At 37.1% G+C, this 23,204-nt stretch overlaps 1 protein-coding gene and 1 long non-coding RNA gene across 5 annotated transcripts in view; one reads left to right on the top strand and one right to left on the bottom strand.

Annotated features, from left to right (window-relative positions):
- Window positions 1-16,907, top strand: part of Pcf11 (PCF11 cleavage and polyadenylation factor subunit) — a 26,623-nt gene extending 9,716 nt beyond the window's left edge. Inside the window, exons 6-16 of one of the 2 annotated variants that reach the window (XM_006508272.4) lie at window positions 185-365; window positions 477-960; window positions 1,499-3,057; window positions 7,116-7,215; window positions 10,790-10,909; window positions 11,334-11,439; window positions 12,240-12,423; window positions 13,282-13,437; window positions 13,843-13,935; window positions 14,340-14,375; window positions 15,588-16,907. In XM_006508272.4, the coding sequence (XP_006508335.1) occupies window positions 185-365; window positions 477-960; window positions 1,499-3,057; window positions 7,116-7,215; window positions 10,790-10,909; window positions 11,334-11,439; window positions 12,240-12,423; window positions 13,282-13,437; window positions 13,843-13,935; window positions 14,340-14,375; window positions 15,588-15,803 (3,235 nt within the window). In that variant the 3' untranslated portion in view covers window positions 15,804-16,907. The remainder of the gene's footprint in view (window positions 1-184; window positions 366-476; window positions 961-1,498; window positions 3,058-7,115; window positions 7,216-10,789; window positions 10,910-11,333; window positions 11,440-12,239; window positions 12,424-13,281; window positions 13,438-13,842; window positions 13,936-14,339; window positions 14,376-15,587) is intronic. The other variant, NM_029078.3, reaches the window with a different exon arrangement.
- Gm26944 lies at window positions 10,338-23,204 on the bottom strand. 3 transcript variants are annotated; one of them, XR_003946833.1, is made up of 3 exons: window positions 20,028-23,202; window positions 13,412-14,821; window positions 10,338-13,101 (listed from the first exon to the last, which is right to left on the bottom strand). It is a non-coding gene; the product is annotated as a predicted gene, 26944 (long non-coding RNA). The 3 variants fall into 3 exon arrangements; XR_003946832.1 differs by having other exon boundaries at window positions 12,063-13,101; window positions 13,412-19,964; window positions 20,028-23,204; XR_003946831.1 differs by having other exon boundaries at window positions 12,063-13,101; window positions 13,412-21,607; window positions 23,100-23,204.

Below are 23,204 nucleotides of genomic sequence, written 5' to 3'. Positions count from 1 at the left end.
GAGTCAAGTCTTTAAACTCTTAAGAATCAGAAATCTTAACACTATTTGGCTTGCTTTTTTTCAAAATTTTCAGAAAAACTTTATATTCCTATTTAACCAGATCCTTAAAGTACCGTCAAGTACAGTCTGGGAGTTGCATTTTGAAAGTAAAGGCTTTGAAGTAACACTGCTTTTGTGGTTTCAGCTTGCAGCAGGGTGATGAACATAGTAAACCTCCTCATCTAAGGCATAGGGAGAGCTGGTCAAGCACTAAAGGGATCTTGTCACCTCGAGCCCCCAAGCAGCAGCACCGACTAAGTGTAGATGCCAATCTTCAAATTCCTAAAGAGTTAACTCTTGCAAGCAAAAGAGAATTGCTTCAAAAGGTAGTGACTGTCATTAATTTCCTGTAGTTATTTTTTTTCACTTAGTTTTTTTTTTTTTTGGTATTTTTTTATATTTAAGATACTTAATTTTGTTTTTTTATCCCTATGCAGACGAGCGAACGTTTAGCATCTGGTGAAATTACACAGGATGAGTTCCTTGTTGTTGTGCATCAAATTCGACAGCTATTTCAGTATCAAGAAGGTAAACATAGATGCAATGTACGGGATAGTCCTAAAGAAGAAAATAAAGGTGGATTAAAAAAGAAACCTCTCTTATCTGATGCTGAATTAACCTACTATGAACATAAAGCAAAACTGAAAAGGACCCAGGTTCAGCATTCATTTCCAAGACTTGATCTCTTAGATCCTGATATTTTTGACTACCCTTTGACTGATGCCTTGTTGTCTGGAATAGAATGTGAGCCATCCAAAAGTAAACATGCAAGTAGGAATAGTGGAGCACAGTTTGACAGAAAAGAACAATTTAGTGAAAGAGCAAGACGTCCTTCTCCTATATCTGGGAGTCGTACTTATGCTGAGAATCTTTCACCCCATGAGGGCCGGAGAAGACATGACGAGCAAGTCTCTGCTAAAGGTAGAAAAAGTTAAATGAGATTATGCCTATTGAATCACACAGCAGTGAAGGGAAAATGAACAAGCTAAGTGGGGCTGGATTTTATCACTGTTCTGACTAACTTTGTGTGTATGTGTGTGTATCTCTGTTTTGCTGCCTTTTTCCATGGAAAGGGAAGGGACCTAGTTAATAATTTATAAAGTTATATTAGGGACTTCACTAGGTTTTATTTTCTAAATATTTAATTTGGTTAAATCCACAAAACCCAAGGAAATATGTATTCTTCTAGTTTTTACACATAGGAAACAAAACTAGAGATGTTAAGTAATTTGCTCTCAAAGTGAAATGACAAGTACCTTGACAGGATGGGAATTTTTTAATGCTAGGTGTATCTGAATCAAAAGGGCATCTTCTTAACTTACTGTTGCTGCTGTCTCTTCCCTACCCACTAATATAGTGAGATAACCTATCTTTAGACAAGTTTTAGATAACTATAAGACATAGAGATAAGTGGATATAAAGTCACTTTAGTGAAAATGTATATTTTTCTTTTTGAAAGGTGTACGAGAGGAGCAGAGATCACCATTCAATGATCGTTTTCCACTTAAGCGACCTAGATATGAAGATTCAGATAAACCATTTGTAGATGGCCCAGCATCAAGATTTGCTGGCCTTGATACAAATCAGCGACTTACAGCTCTAGCTGAAGACCGACCATTATTTGATGGACCTGGTAGGCCATCTGTGACGAGAGATGGCCCAGCCAAGATGATTTTTGAAGGACCTAATAAATTAAGCCCTAGAATTGATGGACCTCCTACACCAGGTTCTCTTCGGTTTGATGGGTCACCAGGACAAATGGGGGGAGGAGGCCCTATGAGATTTGAAGGACCACAAGGTCAGTTAGGAGGTGGGTGTCCTTTGAGATTTGAAGGTCCTCCAGGACCAGTAGGAACACCTCTGCGGTTTGAAGGGCCAATTGGTCAAGGAGGAGGAGGTGGTTTTCGATTTGAAGGTTCACCTAGTTTGAGGTTTGAGGGATCTACAGGTGGTTTACGATTTGAAGGACCAGGGGGTCAGCCCGTGGGTGGTCTCAGGTTTGAAGGACATCGTGGTCAACCTGTGGGTGGTCTCAGGTTTGAAGGACCTCATGGACAGCCTGTGGGCAGTCTTAGATTTGATAATCCTCGAGGTCAGCCTGTAGGAGGACTTAGATTTGAAGGGGGTCATGGTCCATCAGGGGCTGCAATTAGGTTTGATGGGCCTCATGGTCAGCCAGGTGGTGGTGGTGGTATCAGATTTGAGGGCCCTTTGCTACAGCAAGGAGTTGGAATGAGGTTTGAGGGTCCCCATGGTCAGTCTGTAGCTGGTCTGAGATTTGAAGGACATAATCAACTAGGTGGGAACCTTAGGTTTGAGGGACCACATGGTCAACCAGGGGTTGGGATCAGGTTTGAAGGACCTATAGTTCAACAAGGAGGTGGAATGAGGTTTGAAGGTCCTGTACCAGGAGGTGGCCTGAGAATTGAAGGGCCTCTGGGTCAAGGTGGTCCTAGATTTGAAGGTTGTCACTCTTTAAGGTTTGATGGACAGCCAGGTCAACCATCACTTTTGCCAAGATTTGATGGATTACATGGCCAGCCAGGTCCTAGATTTGAAAGAACTGGTCAGCCAGGTCCACAGAGGTTTGATGGACCACCTGGACAGCAGGTTCAACCAAGATTTGATGGTGTACCTCAAAGATTTGATGGGCCACAACACCAGCAAGCATCAAGATTTGATATTCCTCTTGGTCTACAAGGAACTCGATTTGACAATCATCCTTCACAAAGGATTGAATCTTTCAATCATTCTGGCCCATATAATGATCCACCTGGCAATACTTTTAATGTTCCATCTCAAGGATTACAGTTCCAAAGACACGAACAAATATTTGATACACCTCAAGGACCAAATTTTAATGGACCACATGGCCCTGGAAATCAGAATTTCCCAAATCCCATTAACAGAGCTTCTGGACACTATTTTGATGAAAAGAATCTTCAGAGTTCTCAGTTTGGAAACTTTGGCAATTTGCCTACACCAATATCAGTAGGAAATATTCAGGCATCTCAACAGGTAAGCTGTCCAGCTCTAAAGTTGTGTTAATTATGTAGGTAAGTAAACTTTTAGGACAGATTTGCAGTCTAGGCTGCTCTCAAATTCTGTCTGTGGAGGTTAATTTTCAAGGTTGACTTAATTTTTTTCTTTTCTTTTTTTTCTTTTTCTTTTTTTTTTTAAATGTTTTTAGTATTTGGGAAAAGCTTTAAGAATGTACTTTATGGAATAAGTTGTTAATGTAACACCTGAGTATTAGGAAAGTGAGGTGAGAGTTTTTTTTTGGGAGTTGATGTTTGCCACTTAAACTCAAAATGATTGTAGCTCTTAATCGTTTCCGTTTCCTTCTCTCTAATGGAATATGTGCACTTATTTTATTTTCAAAAGATCATAATTTATGTGTTATGTGCCTGTCTTTTCAAGGGTGTCCAGGTAACTTACAGGTCAGACACGGGGCACTGGAGCTCCTGTGGGCTGTTTCATATATATGCTGGGACCTGAACTTAGGTACTCTGAAAGAGCTTAACAGAAAGTACTTCTAACAACAAAAGCATCTTTTCAGCATCACCCCCCCCCCTTTTTTTTTTTTAAAGCTCTCATTTAGCATTGACTGATAGCGAGCTCTGTGTACCAGTGGGTGACTTTGAACTTGAGTCTCCTGTCTCCACCTATGGAGTGCTGGAACTACAGGCGTTCCCATTGTTCCCAGTGCTGGGGGTTAAACAAGGGCTTTGTGTGTGATAGGCAAGCACTCTACTGACAGCCACTAAACTGTTTTTTTATTAATTGTATTTTTGTGTGTTTGTGTGTGTTGGTATGCAGATGTGCCATGGTGAGGTCAAGGTCAACTGGTGGGAAGCACTTTTCTCTTCTGCCCATGTGGGCACAGGGATCATCAGGCTTGATGGCAGGCACATTTCCCCACTGAGCTATCTTGCTGGCCTCACTGCACATTTCTGTGTTGAATTCTTTTTTGTTTTGTTATGCTAATATGTTTTAATAACCTCCATTACCCTGGACAGCTGTTGAGCACTCATTTGTTCAGAAGAAATCTTTAGAACCAGTTTGCTTTGACTTTTTTTTAACTAAGAATTTCCTTAGTCTGAGTTAAGTAAGAAATGAAGTTGTATATACTTTTATAATTTTTAATTTTCTATTTTCATCACATTTTTTTAGGTTCTCTAGTTGGATAAAATTGCTTGATATTAATGTCCACATGGCAAACTTGCTACCTGCCTTCTGATATGATACATATATGAATGTGTAGTCATCCGTCCGTATACTTGTGCATTTTTTGTTGTTATTCGTAGCTCAAGCTGAGTAGAACTTGTTGTGTAGCTCAGGTTGCCCTTGAAGTCTCAGTTCTCCTGTCTTAGCTTTTTTTTTTTTTTTTTTTTTTCCATTTTTTTATTAGGTATTTAGCTCATTTACATTTCCAATGCTATACCAAAAGTCCCCCATACCCACCCACCCCCACTCCCCTACCCACCCACTCCCCCTTTTTGGCCCTGGCGTTCCCCTGTACTGGGGCATATAAAGTTTGCAAGTCCAATGGGCCTCTCTTTCCAGTGATGGCCGACTAGGCCATCTTTTGATACATATGCAGCTAGAGTCAAGAGCTCCGGGGTACTGGTTAGTTCATAATGTTGTTCCACCTATAGGGTTGCAGATCCCTTTAGCTCCTTGGGTACTTTCTCTAGCTCCTCCATTGGGAGCCCTGTGATCCATCCATTAGCTGACTGTGAGCATCCACTTCTGTGTTTGCTAGGCCCCGGCATAGTCTCACAAGAGACAGCTACATCTGGGTCCTTTCCATAAAATCTTGCTAGTGTATGCAATGGTGTCAGCGTTTGGATGCTGATTATGGGGTGGATCCCTGGATATGGCAGTCTCTACATGGTCCATCCTTTCATCTCAGCTCCAAACTTTGTCTCTGTAACTCCTTCCATGGGTGTTTTGTTCCCACTTCTAAGGAGGGGCATAGTGTCCACACTTCAGTCTTCATTCTTCTTGAGTTTCATGTGTTTAGCAAATTGTATCTTATATCTTGGGTATCCTAGGTTTTGGGCTAATATCCACTTATCAGTGAGTACATATTGTGTGAGTTCCTTTGTGAATGTGTTACCTCACTCAGGATGATGCCCTCCAGGTCCATCCATTTGGCTCTGTCTTAGCTTTTTAATTGCTTACTTTACAGGCCTGTTTAACCATCCTTGGCTCTATTCTGCATACTTTTTTTTCTTTAAGATTTATTTGTTGTGTTCTATGTGTATGGATGTTTTCCTGCATGTATGTATGTATAGCACGCGTGGGTAGTTACACTGGAGTCCAGAACTGGAACTGGAATGACAGGTGGTTGTGAGCCACCAAGGCGGTGCTGTGAACCAAACCCAGGTTCTTTGTGAGAGCAGCCAGTTCTCTTAAACCACTGAGCCAACTCCAGCTTGTTTGTTTGTTTTTGAGACAGAGTCTTTCTGTGTAGCTTCACATGATCTGGAACTCAATCATGTAGAAATGATACTATTATTACCAGATGTTGTTTAATGGTGTTTTTAGTCCTTTTTTTTTGTGATGTATCAAATGGGTTTGTGTGTGTGCTACACCATTGAGGTGTCACAAGGACAGTGAAGATTCAGGAATGATTTATAACAGTATATATAACATATACTGTACATATAAAATAATAATAGAATAAAAGATTTATATAACTAAATCCAAAATACCAATCTTTATCTTTTTATGGTTCTGTAGCTTGAAACTCAGAGACTCTCAGCAGGTGATATAAGATGATGTGGCTAAGCCATAGTTTAAGGCCTACACATTTTTTTTTTGCCAACATTTTTTTTTTAAAGATTTATTTATTTATTATATGTAAGTACAATGTAGCTGTCCTCAGATACTCCAGAAGAGGGCATCAGATTTCATTACGGATGGTTGTGAGCCACCATGTGGTTGCTGGGATTTGAACTCGGGACCTTCGAAAGAGCAGTCAGCGCTCTTAACCACTGAGCCATCTTGCCAGCCCCGGCCTACACTCTTATATTTGGTTTTTGTAAGTAAGGTCTCAACTCTGTAGTTCAAGGTGTCCAGACCTCAAACTTTATAGCCTATGCCTGTCTTAATCTCTCAAGTGCTGGGATTATAGATGTGAGCTACCATCCCCAGCTGTTTGGTTTCTTTATTCCCTTTGATGACTTTTGTAATGTACTTTGAACTCAGCTATAGCCTTACTCAAAAATGATGGCAAAGCAGGATGACTACTTGAAGTTCACATTGCTGCATATTTTTCTTTGCTTTTTTTTTTTTTTTAACATGGTCTTGTTAGCATAACTCAGAATGGCCTTAAATTTGCAGTTCTCTTGCCTCAGCTCCCAAGTTACCATTTCCTGGGATTATAGTTATGTGCAATCATACCTGGCTGAAACAAACTTTTTTTTTTTTTTTTTTTTTTTTGGTTTTTTTTCGAGACAGGGTTTCTCTGTATAGTCCTGGCTGTCCTGGAGCTCACTTTGTAGACCAGGCTGGCCTCGAACTCAGAAATCTGCCTGCCTCTGCCTCCCGAGTGCTGGGATTAAAGGTGTGCACCACCACGCCCGGCTTGAAACAAACTTTTGAGTGGAAAAAAGCCAAGGTTAGGAATTCTGACTTCAACTTTGCTAACTAGCAGCTCTTTGTGAAATAAGGAAAAGCACCCTCAGTGTAAAGTGACTTGTATAGCATAAACACATGATTTCTTTTAAGGAAGTCTCCCCTCATTATTCCCCACCCTCACAGTTTCTCTGTGTAGCCCTGGCTTTCCTGAAACTCTCTCTGTAGACCACACTACCCTGAAACTCAGAGTCCTATCTCTGTATTCTAATGCTCTTTCTCACTTAAAGGAAGTTTTAACTTAGTCTCATTTCCTTATAACTCGGAAACAGAAGATACTAAAGTTTGTGGAAGTACAACAGTTGTTACTTTTTAAATCTTTATCACCATTGACCTGGGCCTTAGGACATTTGTATGCGATTTGTATGTGATAAGAATGTGAGTAGAAATTTTTAGAAAGAATGTTTTTAAAATTAGCATTTATCTTGAAGGTTCTTACTGGTGTTGCTCAGCCAGTAGCGTTTGGCCAAGGACAACAGTTCTTACCAGTTCATCCACAGAATCCTGGAGCTTTTATTCAAAATCCTTCAGGTATGTACTTTTGCACTGTGTGATATTTTCAAGACATAACTTTTGTTTAATATCTGTTAGTTTAGAAAATGGCATTTTTGAGAGTTTGTGTTCAATTTATAGAAATTTAATCTGGCTAAAGTGTTTCCTCTGAGTTTATATTGTTGACCTATGGTCATGCAAACCTTGTTTTATAGCTAGAGATGATTAAATTGGACATACAGAGTGAAATGAAGAGGGAAGGAAGTCTTTTGAGTAGAGGTTGGCTAGAGGAATGATAATTTTGTTGTGATAGGGTGAAGAAAATTATAAATTGCAGAAACTTTAGTTGTTATTTGTAGCTTTTTTGAGTGTGTGCTATGATTAGTAAATATAAATACGGGGGGATACCACCTCAGAAAATGATTCATTTGAAAGCTTTTAATGGGTGGATGAATAGAAAACAACCCTAATTTCTTAGCCAGGTCTCCCAGTAGGAATTTTTGTTATTTTAGAGTGAATAATAATGGATTTTAAAATTAATTTTACTTTGTGGTAAATGGGAAATATATATATTTTTGTGTATGCATATATAATATGTATTATATACTGCTGTGATACTTGTTCTAGTTTCTAAATCATAAGGCCTGGGAATATAATACAGCTTAGTATTAGAGTACAACATGCATGAAGCCCTGGGTTCAAGCCAAACAAAACAAAACAAAACAAAACAAAACATTTCTAAGCTGTTTCAGAAGCATATTTGGGGGCTAGAAAGTAGCTTGCGCGCAGAGCACTTGCCTAGCATGTCCAGAGCCTTGAGTTCCATCCCTGGCACCCACACCACACATAAACATCTCCCAAACAACACAATCCCCCTCCAAACAATACTTTTTAACATAATATTGTTACTGACTCATCAAAGTTTTAAAGAATTGTCATAACTTACAAACTAAGGAAATTTTAATGAAGCTATATTTTATGAGTTCTTAAAATTCTGTCAGTTTGAATTTAATTTCTTTTAATTTCTAGATGGATAATTAGTTAGCAAAATGCCCTCTCCCCTCCATTATATAGTTGTGGCTGGGTCAAGCATAAACAAGTGTCCTCGTTCAGTTTTTCCTCTATAAAAGGAGATAGTAGTGTCAGTAATTCTTGGAAGAAATATTAATTTCTTAAAATTTAAAAGAAAATAAAATGAGATGTGTAAAAGTAAGTTTTAAGTGTCATATGAATATATTTTTCTTTAGAAACTACTTTTTCTTGTTGAGTAAAGAATTCGTTGGGGATGTAGAGATGGCTTAGAATATAAGACTATATACAGCTTTTGTAGGGGACCTATGTTTAGTTCCCAGAACCCACATCAGGTAGCTCATAACCTGTAGCTTGAGTTACAGGGAGATCCAGTACCTGTGGTCCCTATGGGTACTTGTGCATGTGTGCACATATCTTTATACATATGTGTACACACATATATAGACACACATATATGTACTGGCCTCTATGGACACTTGTACACATGTTCCTATACATACAAATAAAATAAAATTCTTTAGAAAAAGTTTGTCATGTTGAGGTTAATGGCATAAAGTTTAAAAACTATATACTTTTTTCTAGTTTTTAGAATGTTGCGTTTTACATATATATATATATATATATATATATATATATATAATCATGTAAGAGCTGTAAGAGCCTTGTTGCAGATGAAATGACAGTTTGTTCCCTGGGCTGAGAATATTGGACAAGGCCTTATATGTATTTTTTCTTAAGTTCTACTTTTTCCTTCAAAAAGTATGAACTATTTATTAGGAAGCTGTCTTTAAGATTCTCTTAATATTCTTTAATTGAAAGCAAAAAAAAAAAAGTCCTTCTGTAGTTCTTTTCTTGTTCATTTGCTGCATTGCATGTTAGACTTTGTGCTAGGAGGAATTTAGTGTAAGATTCATCCTTTAAAGAACTTTTAGTATGTCACATGTTCTTCCCCCATAAGTACTGTATATTGTGTCAAATAACACCTCATTGCCTTACAGATACTATTTATTTAACCCTCATGTCAACCTCAGGCAGGAACTATTATTCCTCTTTTATAAGCAGTAAAAGTTTAGGCCGCAATGAGCAACTATTTCACGTCTCACAATTAGAAAGTAGAATTTCTAGCTAAAATTCCAGGAATTAGTATCAATGTTCTTTATCACTGCAGAACTTGGATACTTCCAAACAAATGAATAGCTAATTATCCCCCTTAGACATACATATAAATATCTCATTCTAGTGGAATACAAATGTTGAACTTGTGTAAATGCCATTGTAAAGATTGAGGCAAACTTACTCCTGCATTCAGATATTTAAGTTGAATAGACAGTTAATTAATTACATATATATATATGCACTGTGTTGGATATATGTAATGGTCAAAGGTAGGACTATATGTATTATGGATACAAGTTGATTCTGCCATTCAGTGGAACAGTTAATAGAATTTTTTCCTGAAGGTGTAGACAGATAGTTAACAGTGGTAAACACTAAAATATTTTCACATAGGATCTCACTATGTAGTCCTGGCTGGACTATAACTTCTGTAGACCAGGCTGGCCTCTTAGTAGATCTGCCTGCTTCTGCTTCCTGAGTTCTGGGGATTAAGAGGATGCACCACCATGACTGATAAAATACACCTTTTCAAATGGTGCTAGAACCCAAATCTAGGGCTTTTGAGTTTGCTAGGTAAGCACTTTTCTGCCTACCTGCTGTCCTGTTTTTACAAATGAGTTAAAGGATTAGTTATTAGCATAGTGCTAGCAAAATAATGGGGTTTGAGAAGATTTTTGTCTTACTCAATTTGTTAAAGCTTTGATAAAGTTGATAATGCTTAGCAATGGTTTGAATTCCTTTGCAAGGCCAGCTCAACAAATATCGGGGCTAGGTGTCCTGTGCTTCAGGCTCATACCCTTCCTTTCATGAATCATTTCTCTGCTTTATCATGTCAGGGAGCAACAGTCAGCAGCACCACACTTTTGGCTTTGGGTTTTTTAAAGAGATGCTTCAATATTTAATCCTTGGAGAACTACTTTTTGAGGTGGTTAGATCAGGGCTAGCGAAACAGAAAGGTAGAAGTTGGTCTTAGACACGGTCCTGCATGCATAGAAGAATCATGAGGCTTATTGTTCTTTGAATCCTGCTTTTATTTGGTATGAAAATAAAGTGATAAAGTGACAAAGTAATACCACCTTTAAAAATGTAAATATATAAAAATTAAATATATTAAATACTTAATAAGTTAAATTAATTTAATAAATTTGATAATTTAAAATTTAAATAATTTTAGCTTAAGTAACTTTTTAAAATATATGCACATATATATGTATGTGTGTGTATATATACACACACACACATTTTTATTGTAAAATACTCTAAGTACTTTAGTATTTATCCTGGAATATTTTTCAAGTAATGATTTGTCAGCCAAAAAGAAAACCTGAGCTTTTAAAATAATTAAACCTGTCATAAAAAGGTTTGTTGTTGGTGGAATATCTTGAAGAAAGTTGTAACTTTGAAGAAATACTATGATATGAATCTTTATGTTCTATTAAGAATTTCTTTTTTTTTTTTAAATAAGGCGGTCTTCCCAAGGCATATCCTGATAATCATCTCAGTCAGGTGGATGTAAACGAATTGTTTTCAAAACTGCTAAAAACAGGAATTCTCAAATTGTCACAGCCTGATTCAGCTACAGCACGTGAGTATGGCTGTATATTTATATACACCAAGCTTAATTAAGTCAGAGATACTATTATTATGAGGTATAATAAATTATTGTAAAGTTCTACTCTTGAATAAATTAGTATACTTTTTGGTGTCTTTTGAAAAACAAGTGTGATTTTTTTATAGTGAGAATGTTAAAAATTTCAAAAGATTGAACTATCCTCCTGGCCCACTGTTTTAAATAACATTACTACAAATATCATGTACTGATTTTTACTAGCTCATCTATTAATTTGGTGTTTGAAAATAATTTGAATGTTAAGGAAACAAGATTTTAAAATTTTTTAAGGTTCCTTAAACATACTTAACATACTAGATTCTGTATGCTTGTAACCAGTGTCTTACTATAAAGAACAGAGTAGACTACAGTACTGAAAAATGACTCTTGTCCACTGCAGAGGTAACCGAGGCTGTTGCTCAGCCTCCCCCTGAGGAGGACGAGGATCAGAATGAAGATCAGGATGTTCCAGATCTTACCAATTTCACCATTGAAGAATTGAAGCAGTATGTGATGTTTTACATTTTAATCATTAATGTACATTGTTCTGTCCTTTTGTGTGTGAGTGGAGGTGCATGCATGCATGTTACTGTGTTTGTGTAGGCTAGAGGGCAAGTTTTGGGAGTTGGTTCTCTCCTTCCATTGTGGTTTCTGGGGGTTGAACTCATACCATGGAGCTTTTGTGACAAGTACTTTTTATCTATGACAATCATTCAGATAACAGTGGCTTGAATCCTACCTTTGATCTGCTGCTCAAGTTTAAATGTTACGCACTAATAGTTATTCATGGCTTTATTTCATATTTTTTATATTTATTTTTTATTTTTATTTTATTCTTTCTTTCTTGAGATGTCTTGTTAGCCTGAGCTGAATCTTGAATACTGGGTTTACAAGTGTGAGCCATCATGCTCTACTTTTAACTGTTCTTTAAACTGGAATAGGACATTTGATTTATTCAAAACATTAATATTGTAGGGAGGTGAGATCTCTTGCCCTATCTTTCTACTAATCATGTCTTCTCTATATTGATAGTAACTTCATACTAAGGAGTTGAATTGCTGTTGCCTTGTTAGCCTATAGTGTTACTCCATTTTTAGCCAAAAGGGAATAAGTAACCAAGGCAAATTTGTAAATAAGAAAATAGGCTCCATGTTTCACACTTAACCAAAGCTAAAGTAAAAAGGATCAGTAAGACAGTAAATTTTACATAGATCATTCTGCTTTGATTCCTGTTAAGATATAGAAAACTTAAGTATTTTGTTTTTAGCCACTGTCATGTCTTAAAACTTTTTTTCCCTCAAAATAGACGTTATGACAGTGTTATAAACCGGCTGTACACTGGGATTCAATGTTACTCGTGTGGAATGAGGTTCACGACATCCCAGACAGATGTTTATGCAGATCACTTGGATTGGCATTATCGGCAAAACAGAACCGAGAAAGATGTTAGCAGAAAAGTCACTCATAGACGTTGGTACTACAGTCTAACAGTAAGTAATCCATATGCCTCTGAGTTATCTAGATGTCATTTATACTCTGAAGTATATGTTTAAGTAGTTGCTGGAAGTTATGAACTTTCTGAATAAAACTTGATCCATGGAAAATAGATTTTTTTTGGTTTTTAGATTTATGGTTATTTTGTGTATGAGCATCTTTCCTTCACTTCAAGCTTTATGAGATCTGACACTTCTAGCTTCCTTGGAGCACCTGTACTCATAGCTCTTTTAAAAATATGTAAATTTCTAATTTTTGTTTAGTATTTGTTGGAACTTTTAGCTATTCTTTAAAGTAGAATGCACTTATGTATATAGTGCTTGAGGAGGCCAAAAGAGGGTGTTGGATCCCTTGGAACTGGAGTTAACAGATGGTTGTGAGCTACCATGTTAGTGGAACTGACCCATGGTCCCACAAGAGCAATAAATGCTCTTAACTGCTAAGCCATCTCTCCAGTTCCAAAATTAAATAAAAATGAAAAATTGTGAATTATCTTAAGTTAATGGTATCTTAGAGTTTATAGGAAGTTAGCATTAAGATCTCTCAGTCACTGCCTGATTTGGTGGCTTGTAATCTTAGTACGTGGAAGGCTAAGGCACAAGGAATACTGCCAGAAGACTGCCAGTAGGCCAAGCGTGGCTACATGATTGACGGCTGGGCTACATAATAAGACCCTGTCAGAAAGAAAAAAATAAAGATTAGTTATACGGCTCAAAGAAAACAAGTATATTAAAATAACATCAGAGCATATTGTATGAAAATGAACCCATAACTTTAAAGTGACTACAGTTATGACAAAGCTATAAAAGTGTGGACAGAAATTAACGTAATCTTTTACATCATTTCCTCTTAAGGATTGGATAGAATTTGAAGAAATAGCTGATCTGGAAGAACGTGCAAAAAGCCAGTTTTTTGAAAAGGTTCATGAAGAGGTTGTCCTTAAAACTCAGGAGGCTGCTAAAGAAAAGGAGTTCCAAAGTGTACCTGCTGGACCAGCTGGAGCAGTTGAGGTAACAGAAAGGTGTTTCAATTCCCTGTCTTTGGCAGTGTTAAAGTCCTTTTAAGTCATAAACACTTATGCTTTATCCCTGGCACAGTGGATCAGGGTTCAAGACCAGGCCCCGCGTATAGAGTTGGATGCCAGCCTAGGGTACATGAGACAATATTGTAAGCAAATATAAAAGGATTTCTTGTAAGCTTTTTAAAATAACAAAACAAAATCTTGGCTGTTTCATGACCAATTTGGGTTGGATGCCATCAGTGACTAATATAGTGAAATGCTATTAACCTTTTTGTAAAAGGCTGGAACAATCCATAAAACTATTTATTGAACATTCCTTAAAAATTTATATTTTTATTGAAAAGGGTTTTATCTTAATGAACAATGTAAATTTCATTTTATGATTCTATTTTAGAGTTGTGAAATCTGTCAAGAACAATTTGAACAGTACTGGGATGAAGAGGAGGAAGAATGGCACTTAAAAAATGCTATTAGAGTAGACGGAAAGGTAAGAAAGGGTTAATGATCATGTTTGGAGTAACTCACCCTTTTAAAGATGATTCATAATCCTCTCTGGGTTTGGTTTTTAAAAAAAATTCTGGACTTTAAATAGTCAATGTTTCCTTTGGAGGGATTCTAGCAACCATATGAGACTGATGCTAGACTCAACTAGATTTTCTTCTAACTACACGATATTTAACGATCAGAACTGTTTGTTATTCGCTTGAAAATAAAGCTAGGCGTTATAAGTGTACAAAGCCAAGTTTAAAAGAAATAGGTATGGTTAAATGTTTAGATTTTACTAATTTTTTGGACCAAATAAATTTTATCCTTTGATTTAAAAATTAAAGAAATCAGAATAATATATTACAAATGAACATGCATGTAATAGCTATTTTTTTCCCTCTTCAGATTTACCATCCATCATGTTATGAAGATTATCAAAATGTAAGTTCTTTTTGGGTATTGTATGTTTTTACTTTAATTTTTTTTTTAAAAGTTAGTAGGTTGCTTATTAAATATTGGCATTAGATAGGCTCTGATGTACTTGATTTATCACTGATAAAATACAAATTAAAATTCGTAGTAATGTTTTTGTATTTCTTGCTTTGTTTACTTGAATCTTTTTAACTTTTATTGGACCACTAGGCAGAGAAAAGTAGAAAACTAAAGGATTATGATGGGCAAAAATTTTTAGGGGTCTGGAAAGAACTAATTTTTTTCTTATGTATTGTCTAGTTACTTAGTAGAGGAATGATATTTTGAAAATTGTTAGGCTAGGCATTGGTGGCACATACCTTTTAATGACAGCACTTGAGATGCAGGAGGATCTTTAGAATTTGAGACCAGCCTGGTCCACATAGTTCCAGAATAGCCAGGACCACATAGCAACACTGTAAATAAATAAAAATTTGTGTCTGTACTTTAATGTATGTGAATGCAAGTTGAATATGTACCACAAAACACATGCGGAAGTCAGAAGACAACCTTGGGTGTTAGTCCTTAACCTTTCATGAGTCTCTTTTCTTTTGTGATTGTACCAGGCTAGCTGTTCTACACGTTCCCAGGGATTCTCTTATGTATCCAAATTTTGTGTGTTCTAGAGATTTGAACTCAGGCCCTTACATTTGCATGGTCAGCTTTCATTTTATCCACTGAGCCATCTTTCCAGCTCTCATAATATACTTTAAATGATGACTTATATAAAATTGGCAACATGGCAGTCTAGTAGCCCTAGGAATCCAATTATATCTCTACCTTGACTTTTCTAAACCAGTGGAACATGTTGACTACTCATGACACTGCTTTGATACAGATTTTAATACATATTTAGGTAACTGGAAGACTAGTGTTTCCTAGAGTATTTCTGATGCAGAGATTTTAAGAAATCTCAAAAGACTAACATTCACATAACAAGACTCACAAAGTTAAGAAAGGATTGCCCGCTGTTTTATAACTACTGACGCCTCTCTGACTTCTTTTAGTGGTATCAAAGTTAATGTGCTTTCTGGCCGAGTACATACTGAACAGTGTTATTAGCTTGCGAGAAGCAAGCATTGTAATTGGATGTGGTAGTCCTTTGTTTGAACTCTTAAACATAATTGTTACTTAATATGATTTGAAACTTCATTAGTACTTATAGGGATTTTCATTTTGTAGACATCTTCATTTGATTGCACACCATCTCCCAGCAAGACACCAGTTGAAAACCCTTTGAACATTATGTTGAACATTGTCAAAAACGAATTGCAAGAACCCTGTGAAAGTCCCAAAGTTAAGGAAGAACAAATTGATGCCCCACCAGCTTGTTCAGAAGAAAGTGTAGCAACACCCACTGAAATTAAAACAGAAAGTGATACAGTTGAGTCAGTTTAAATAAAATGAGAAAAGTATGCTTTTCTTTTTAAACAAAAGCTGCTGTTGGATCTAGGTGAAGAATTTTTTTATGTATATATAGAAATATCTATATTAATTGTCTAGCTGTGGCAGGGCCTTCAGCTATCATTTGGTTAATAAATACATTTTAGTATTTGCATTTCCTACTGCCTGCACAGTTTCAGGTGCTTGTTGTGTGAAAGTTCTGTAGATGAGTGCAAATGTAACAAAATGAAATTGTATGTGTACAAATGTACAATTTTCACTTGTGAACTGTAAATTATAAATAAAAAATATTTTTGCTATCCATGGAGTGTAATATTTATGCACACCATCAAATAAAGACAGTGTTTCTATACTTTTATTGGGCAAGAATGGAACTGAACAGCAATCTTAACATGATGGTTTTTTTTCTAGTAGCTTCCTGGGACTTAATGCAGCAAAGTTTCAAACTTAGTTTTTCTCAAATAGAAAAGCAAGATTAAAAAAACAAAAAGGACATATGTGCTTACATATAGATATGTATCTCCAGCTAGAGTCATCCACAATGTCCACTTTTGGAAAGTATGTAATGAAACAGTAATGCTTATTTAAACTTGGACACTGATGCCATCAAGCAACTAACAAATATATTTAAGTACTAAAAGTGATTTTACTTTTTAGAAAATATTTTTAAAATTGTCAATTTAATGCAGATGAACACATTTCTATTTTAAGTTACAGGGATTCTGTATAAGAATGTTCATATGAAAAACATGGTTAACTTTTTTTCTTTGTTGGTTTTGATTGAATTAGATGGGTAACATGAGATGTTAATATTCATACATGTAATAAACTGAATGATGAACAATCTTGGTTTGTATTTCTTGAGTGACCTTAGAATGTGACCCTTATGTTTAATGTGTGTTTTAAAACATGAGTGCAGTGCCAGTTATGAGCCATACTCCCAGATATGATATTATTCCATTTATAGAAGATACATATACAGTATTAAAACTTGTGATTTTTTTTCCGTGGGAGATGGAAGGCTTTTTTCATGTGATTTCTTTGATTATAGCACTAAAGGGTACTCTGGTTTGTGAATAAAATTGAGCAACTCCAAAAGTACAGTGTGAAACCTGGTTTTGTCTTTAACTAAGATAAATGTTAACACTGAACCAAGCATATCAAAAAGTATTGGAGAATTTTAAAGGAATAATTTATAGAAGTGGTACTACAGTATAGCTAAGAATGGAATGAACATTGTTATGCTTATCACTGGAGAGTTAGGCTTGAAACAGTTTAAAAGTGTTAGTTTTTTTTCCCAATGTGTCTGTGCATCACCAGTGTACCTGGTGCCCAAGGATGCTAGAAAAGGGCATTAGGTCCAGTGGAACTGGAGTTGCAGTCAGTAGTGAGTTGTGTGTGGGCACTGAGACCCAGACTTTGTTTTTTTCCGCAAGAGCAGCCTGTGTTCTTTAACTGTTGAGCTCTTTCCAGCATTATTTCAAAAATTTACATATGGTTAAACCCTAGTGATTTTTAAGAGACTAAATCCGTTTCTTGTTCACACTAAGGAGTCTGTATTATGATTCTGAGGCAATATTAGACATTTTAAATGAAAGCAATGTCCTGTATCAAGTTTTTCCTCAACAACAAATGACTACAATTTTAAAGAGCTTGTTAATCTGAAAGTCAGGGTTGGAGATGGCTCAACAGTTAGAGTATAGGCTGTTCTTCCACAGGATCCCAGTTTGATTCACAACATACACCTCAATTTCTATTTACAGTTCTAGGGAATCTTTGTCTCCAAGGGTATCAGGCACACACAGAGTAAATTTTCATGAAGAAAACCAAACTCCCATATACATTAAAAACCAAAACCTTAACATTAATTCTCCATTCAGCACCAAATTATAAATGCATCATGGGACAGTACAACTGATGGTATACATTAACACTGCCATGGAAGAATTGTACCATCCAACAATGTAGACCACATTTCCTGCTGCACACCCTTTATCTTGAAAAACCACTGATAGCTACTAGCAAGTACTTAGAAGGGGATGAAGAGTCCTGAGATAAGAAAATACAGGGGGATAGGAAGAAAGAGAAATTACCAATAGAAGAAAGTGTTGGTAGGTTAAGTCACAAAAATATGGTAAGATTTAAGACATTACATGGGCCAGACATCATGCATTAATCTCAGTACTTGGGAGGCAGAGCCTGCATGATACATTATGACTAATAAAGGCCAGTGGAATCCTGTCTCAAAATACAAAACTGTTCCCGGATATAATATGGGTACCTAGGCTAGGTACAACTGATTGGGTTGACAGGAAGTAGGAAGACATAAGAGCTACTACTGAAATTAAACTTAGTTGACATGGGTGAAATCTACAGAGGATAGTATTGTTTCTAGGATGACTAATGGTATTCATGTTTCAAACTGACAAGTTTCTAATTCTCATTTTCTCCTTGTAAGAGGCCAAATGTGAGATTGTGGCCCAGATCTCCAAATTTAGCTTAGCCTTAGATTCACTGTACATAGTAGGTTTTGTACAAAGTCAACAAGTAAAAACCTCCAAGTTATTTTTACGTACTGCTAACTATCCTAGAAATGACCAGAATTATACTTCAGCTCCCAAAGATGGAAAAGTTTTAGAACTATACTGCAAAGTACCACAATCAAAACTAAAGTCTTACAAGATAGAACATGTTCTGAACCAAAAGCTAAAAGTCTTGAGAGCTAAAGAAATGGTTAGCAGTTAAGAGCACTTGATGTTCTTGCAAAGAACCTGGTTTTATATCCCAGCACCCTCAATGTGTGGATCACAAGTTCTTTTGGCCTCTGCAGCTACCAGGCAGACATGTGATGTATATATACATGAGGTACTCACACACAAAACCTATTTTAAAAAAATTGAAAAATTTGAGGCCACATGAGAATACTTCTAAAAGTGGATTGTAGGTTGATTCTACAATGTAATTTTCTTAACGTAAAGCTTCTGAACTTAGCTCTTCTGGAAAACACTAAACTACACTAAATTCTGTTGGGAAGGAACATGTATCATGTGAATGCCTTAAAGAGAATTATATTCTACTTAATTTTTCACTGAGTGGCAAAAGTACATTAAAAGGTTAATAAAATTTGAGGCATCTAACTCTGCCTTCAAAGAGATTAACTGACCAGGTGTGGTGTAATCCCAGTCCTTCTGAGACAAAGGCAGGGAAGTTCACAACTTAAAGGCTGGCCTAGGCTACAGAGACCTCATCTCAGTGTGGAGACTGCACAGTGGTAGAACATTTCCTGTGGATAAGGCCCTGGGTTTGAGCTACAAAATGAGAAAATGGGCAGGCAGAGGGCCAATCTCTCTTGTGGGCCAGAGAGATCCAGTAGGTAAAGCTACTGACTGCTGAAGTCTTTATGAGCTGGGTTTAATACCAAAGAACCACGTGGTGTAACAACTTCCCTAAGTCATTCTCTGACTTCGACATGAGCACTACATGTATGATTCTCTCCTCCATTCACATAATGTTAAAAACAGATGCCTTCAATTCATATGATGCTAGTTTTCTGTCATTCAAAACAGTGTCAATTTCTTGAGGTAATATGTTCTTTAGCAAAGGAGTAAACCAAGAACCAAAAATTACCCATGTCAAGGCAAAGGACATCTTAATAAATGGCATAATATGAAGAGGCATTGTCTTTGAGGAGTGCATGGGCAGAAAAGGGTGTAATGGCATGGTCCTAGCTATTGAGATAGGAAATCACTTGAGCCCAGGAGTTGGGCAAAACAGTGAGCCTCTTATTTTTGAAAGTAAACAAGTTTATGGAGCACATGAGGATAGAGGAATAGAAACGGGTGTCAAAACTTAATTTGCCCTGAGCTAGCCCCCTCCCTCTAGAGTCATGCCTAGAACTGACCTGTGGGAGGACTTAACTTGCCCTGAGCTAGCCCCCTCCCTCTAGAGTCATGCCTAGAACTGACCTGTGGGAGGACTTAACTTGCCCTGAGCTAGCCCCTCCCTCTAGAGTCATGCCTAGAACTGACCTGTGGGAGGACTTAACTTGCCCTGAGCTAGCCCCCTCCCTCTAGAGTCATGCCTAGAACTGACCTGTGGGAGGACTTAACTTGCCCTGAGCTAGCCCCTCCCTCTAGAGTCATGCCTAGAACTGACCTGTGGGAGGACTTAACTTGCCCTGAGCTAGCCCCTCCCTCTAGAGTCATGCCTAGAACTGACCTGTGGGAGGGAGGCCAGCTTGTCTTCTCTCACTTAGGAAAGCAGGCGGGAGTCAGAGATGGCTCAGCAGTTACGAGTATCAGTGGCTCTTGGGAACTCTGGTTTGAATCGCAGCACCAGAATGGCAGCTCACAACTGTAGTCTAGACCCTAGAGTTTCAACTGTTTCCTCTAGCCTCTTGAGGGCACCAGGTACAAATGCATAGACCAAAGAATTCCATATTTAAAAAAAAATTAAAGACCAATTAAAAATAAAACAAACCAGGTGCGGACAAGTCACCATTCCTAATTAGTTATAGTTTCCTATCTGAAAACAATTCCTATTCTCTGGAATGTTGATGTGAGCACTCCAGTAGGAACTCTTCATTCTTCAATTGAGAATCTGCTTTTACTGTCAACTTACCTTGAAATCCTATGTGGTCCAATTTTTTATCTTGGTTGTTTTAGAATTGCTGTATCAGTCACATTGCCAAAACCACTGTGCTTTTCCTTAGCTTCTTAATCATGGACCATTACTTTCCAAACTATCTTCTGTTTTACATGATAGCTCATGTTTTTATTTGCTTCTATAATCTTTATACTAAAAACTTTAATTATAAATCTCCTTCTATGTCTCTTTTTGTGCTCTACAATATAATCAACTAATTTGGTATAGGTTATTTCCAAACTTGAAATTCTCTTGAGCAATTTTTTAAAATGAATACATGCATTTTCTCTGGTTTCTTCAATGCCTATGCATTATAACCACATGAATGCCTGTAGACTGCATATCTACCACAATTTTCTATATTTTTCACCTTTTAGTGTGTGTGTGCACCTCATTTGAGAATGGGTGCGTATGTGGCATATGTGTGCAAGGGTCAGTGGACAACTTGTAGTAGTCAGCTTGCTCCCACCATTATGTGGGTTTTCAGGCATTCAATTCAGGTCATCAATCACTTTTTACAGGCTGAGCCATCTTGTCTCTGTGCACCATCGTATAAATGTAGTAAAACCTAGCCATTCTTATATGGGTGCATTTACTCTAACTGTAAAGTATTACAATGGCTGTAGTATCTGAGCAAGGTATTTAGAAGACTTTATATATAGTTATTGGTTCATAGGTAATGAATTTTAAATTCATCACAATTTTGAATTATGGTTATGTTAGCTTAATATTTGGCAAGTATTCTGTCCTGCTTTTTCTCTGGTAGTATTTGTCAAGGGTAGATTTCTTTGGTATATTCTTTTATAATTTTATATTTCTTGAGCCAGTTTTTAGTATCTGTATTTTCCTACATTATTCAAGTCAAATTTCCAAATTAGTGTAGGCTATGTAAAATAATTAATTTTTGATGTTTTAAAAGACCTGTATAGAACATGTTCCCCTTCTGTCTAATACTGCTTTCCTTCCTTTTCTTTCTCAGATTTGAGGTGTCCATTGTGTAGGCTTATCTATTTGATATAGCATAACCGAGAAGCAGAGCCTTTACTATTTGAAGTAGCTATCAGCACTGTGTTAATCTGGAGTTAGACATAAGTAGGTTCCAGATCCCAAACTCCCACTAATGTCATCCTGATCAAATGTGAACTGTTCTTCATCTGTAAGAAATAAACATAATATAGATTAGCTTTGAAATTACTTGCAAATCAGTTATGATAGGCACTGGTTCACACATGTCATTTAGTAAATACTTGTCCCACAAAAGGTCTCAGTTGTCCCAATTCAGAAAAAAAATTCAGACTGAAATGACTAATCCCATATCTCATAACCCCTTCAACCAGTAACACCCCCCCCCCAAAACCCATTGTCTTCAGTGTGTCAGCTCACTAATCTAATGATCAGATCAATCTATGAACTCCACAACAAAATAGCTACTGAGCAGCCCTTCCTGAGAAGTAAATATTCTAGATTTTGGGAACCAGTGCCGAAGACAGAATGCTTACTGTCTAGAAGTTTCACTTCCTTATGAGGGGGTGAGAACCAAGATGACTATAATGTGTGATGTGATCCAATAAAAGCTGTGGGAAATCAGGTTTTGAGGAGGGGAATGTGTGCAAAAAAAAAAAAAAAAAAAAAAAAAAAATGAGGTAGGAATTGTCATGCAAGCACTTCCTACTTACTGTATTTCCCCAAACAATCAGCTTCCATGTTTTTCAAAATACACAGAATGAAAACATAAATACTGCCAACAAGGTTTTAGTGATAAGAAAACGCATACAAAGTACGGAATGCAAGCGTCAGTTGATACTTAAAAGGCTATGTTCAAAAAAGATCAATTTACCTCGAGAGAAGGTATATTGTTAGGGTTTTTCCAAATTTGTTCAGAGAATATAAATGAAGACAGAGTAGTTTATTGAGGGCAAACTACATATTTAAAGGCAGAGAAATGAAAAAGATTGCTTTCCCCCAACTCAATTACTCCTGGCCGGAGAAAGTGTGGTGGCAAATGCAAGCATGCAAAACCAAAAAAACCCACCTGAGAAGTACAAGCAATAAGGACGATGCTTACCAGTTCTTGTATGCTCAGAGAGCAGCACAAAACTCGATGCTTATATTCGCAAAAATAAAGTGGAAGAATACATTTTGAGCAATGTTGGAGAGAAAGGTTTAGTTCAGTTAGTAATAATGCTACAGAGAAAGAAATGTTGCATTTAAAATAGGAGCACTGGAGTGTCTCTTGGCTAACAACTGCTGCTTCTAGAACTTACCGGCTGTTTTGTCTTAGCAAACTAGTGTTGCGTGTCAACCTGTAAGGTGAGGATGCTCCCTATCAAGCGAACATCAAGAGCCCGACATTAAGCACACTCAACAACGACAGGGACTGCACCTGCTACCGCCCCCTATAGGGATTGTTCTCCGTTTGCGAAGCCATGGGATCAAGACGGATTTTCTTTCAAACCAGCATTGAAATAGTAGACCAGGCTTGCCAAGGACGAAAAGGCCCCATGAGGGCAGGCACACAGGTCAGCTCCGCGAACCGCAGTCCTGGGACCTCCATTTGGGGGCGATACCCACGACAGGGGGTTCCAGAAACAAGCCTCGGCAGGCTCCTGTGAGACTGAGAAAACAAAACAAAAATTAAAAACCCACCGAAAACCACTCGGTACCAGAGCAGCGCGGCTTTCCACAGGCTAAACCCCGAAAAAGGTGAAAGGAAGGAAGCGGGAAGTGACGCGTGCATAAAGGATACGGAAG

The sequence above is a fragment of the Mus musculus genome, chromosome 7 (genome assembly GCF_000001635.26).
Source record: "Mus musculus strain C57BL/6J chromosome 7, GRCm38.p6 C57BL/6J".
In the NCBI taxonomy this organism is placed as follows: Eukaryota; Metazoa; Chordata; class Mammalia; order Rodentia; family Muridae; genus Mus; species Mus musculus.
Note: the sequence above shows the minus strand (reverse complement) of the source record. Positions and strands in the feature narration are given on the sequence as shown.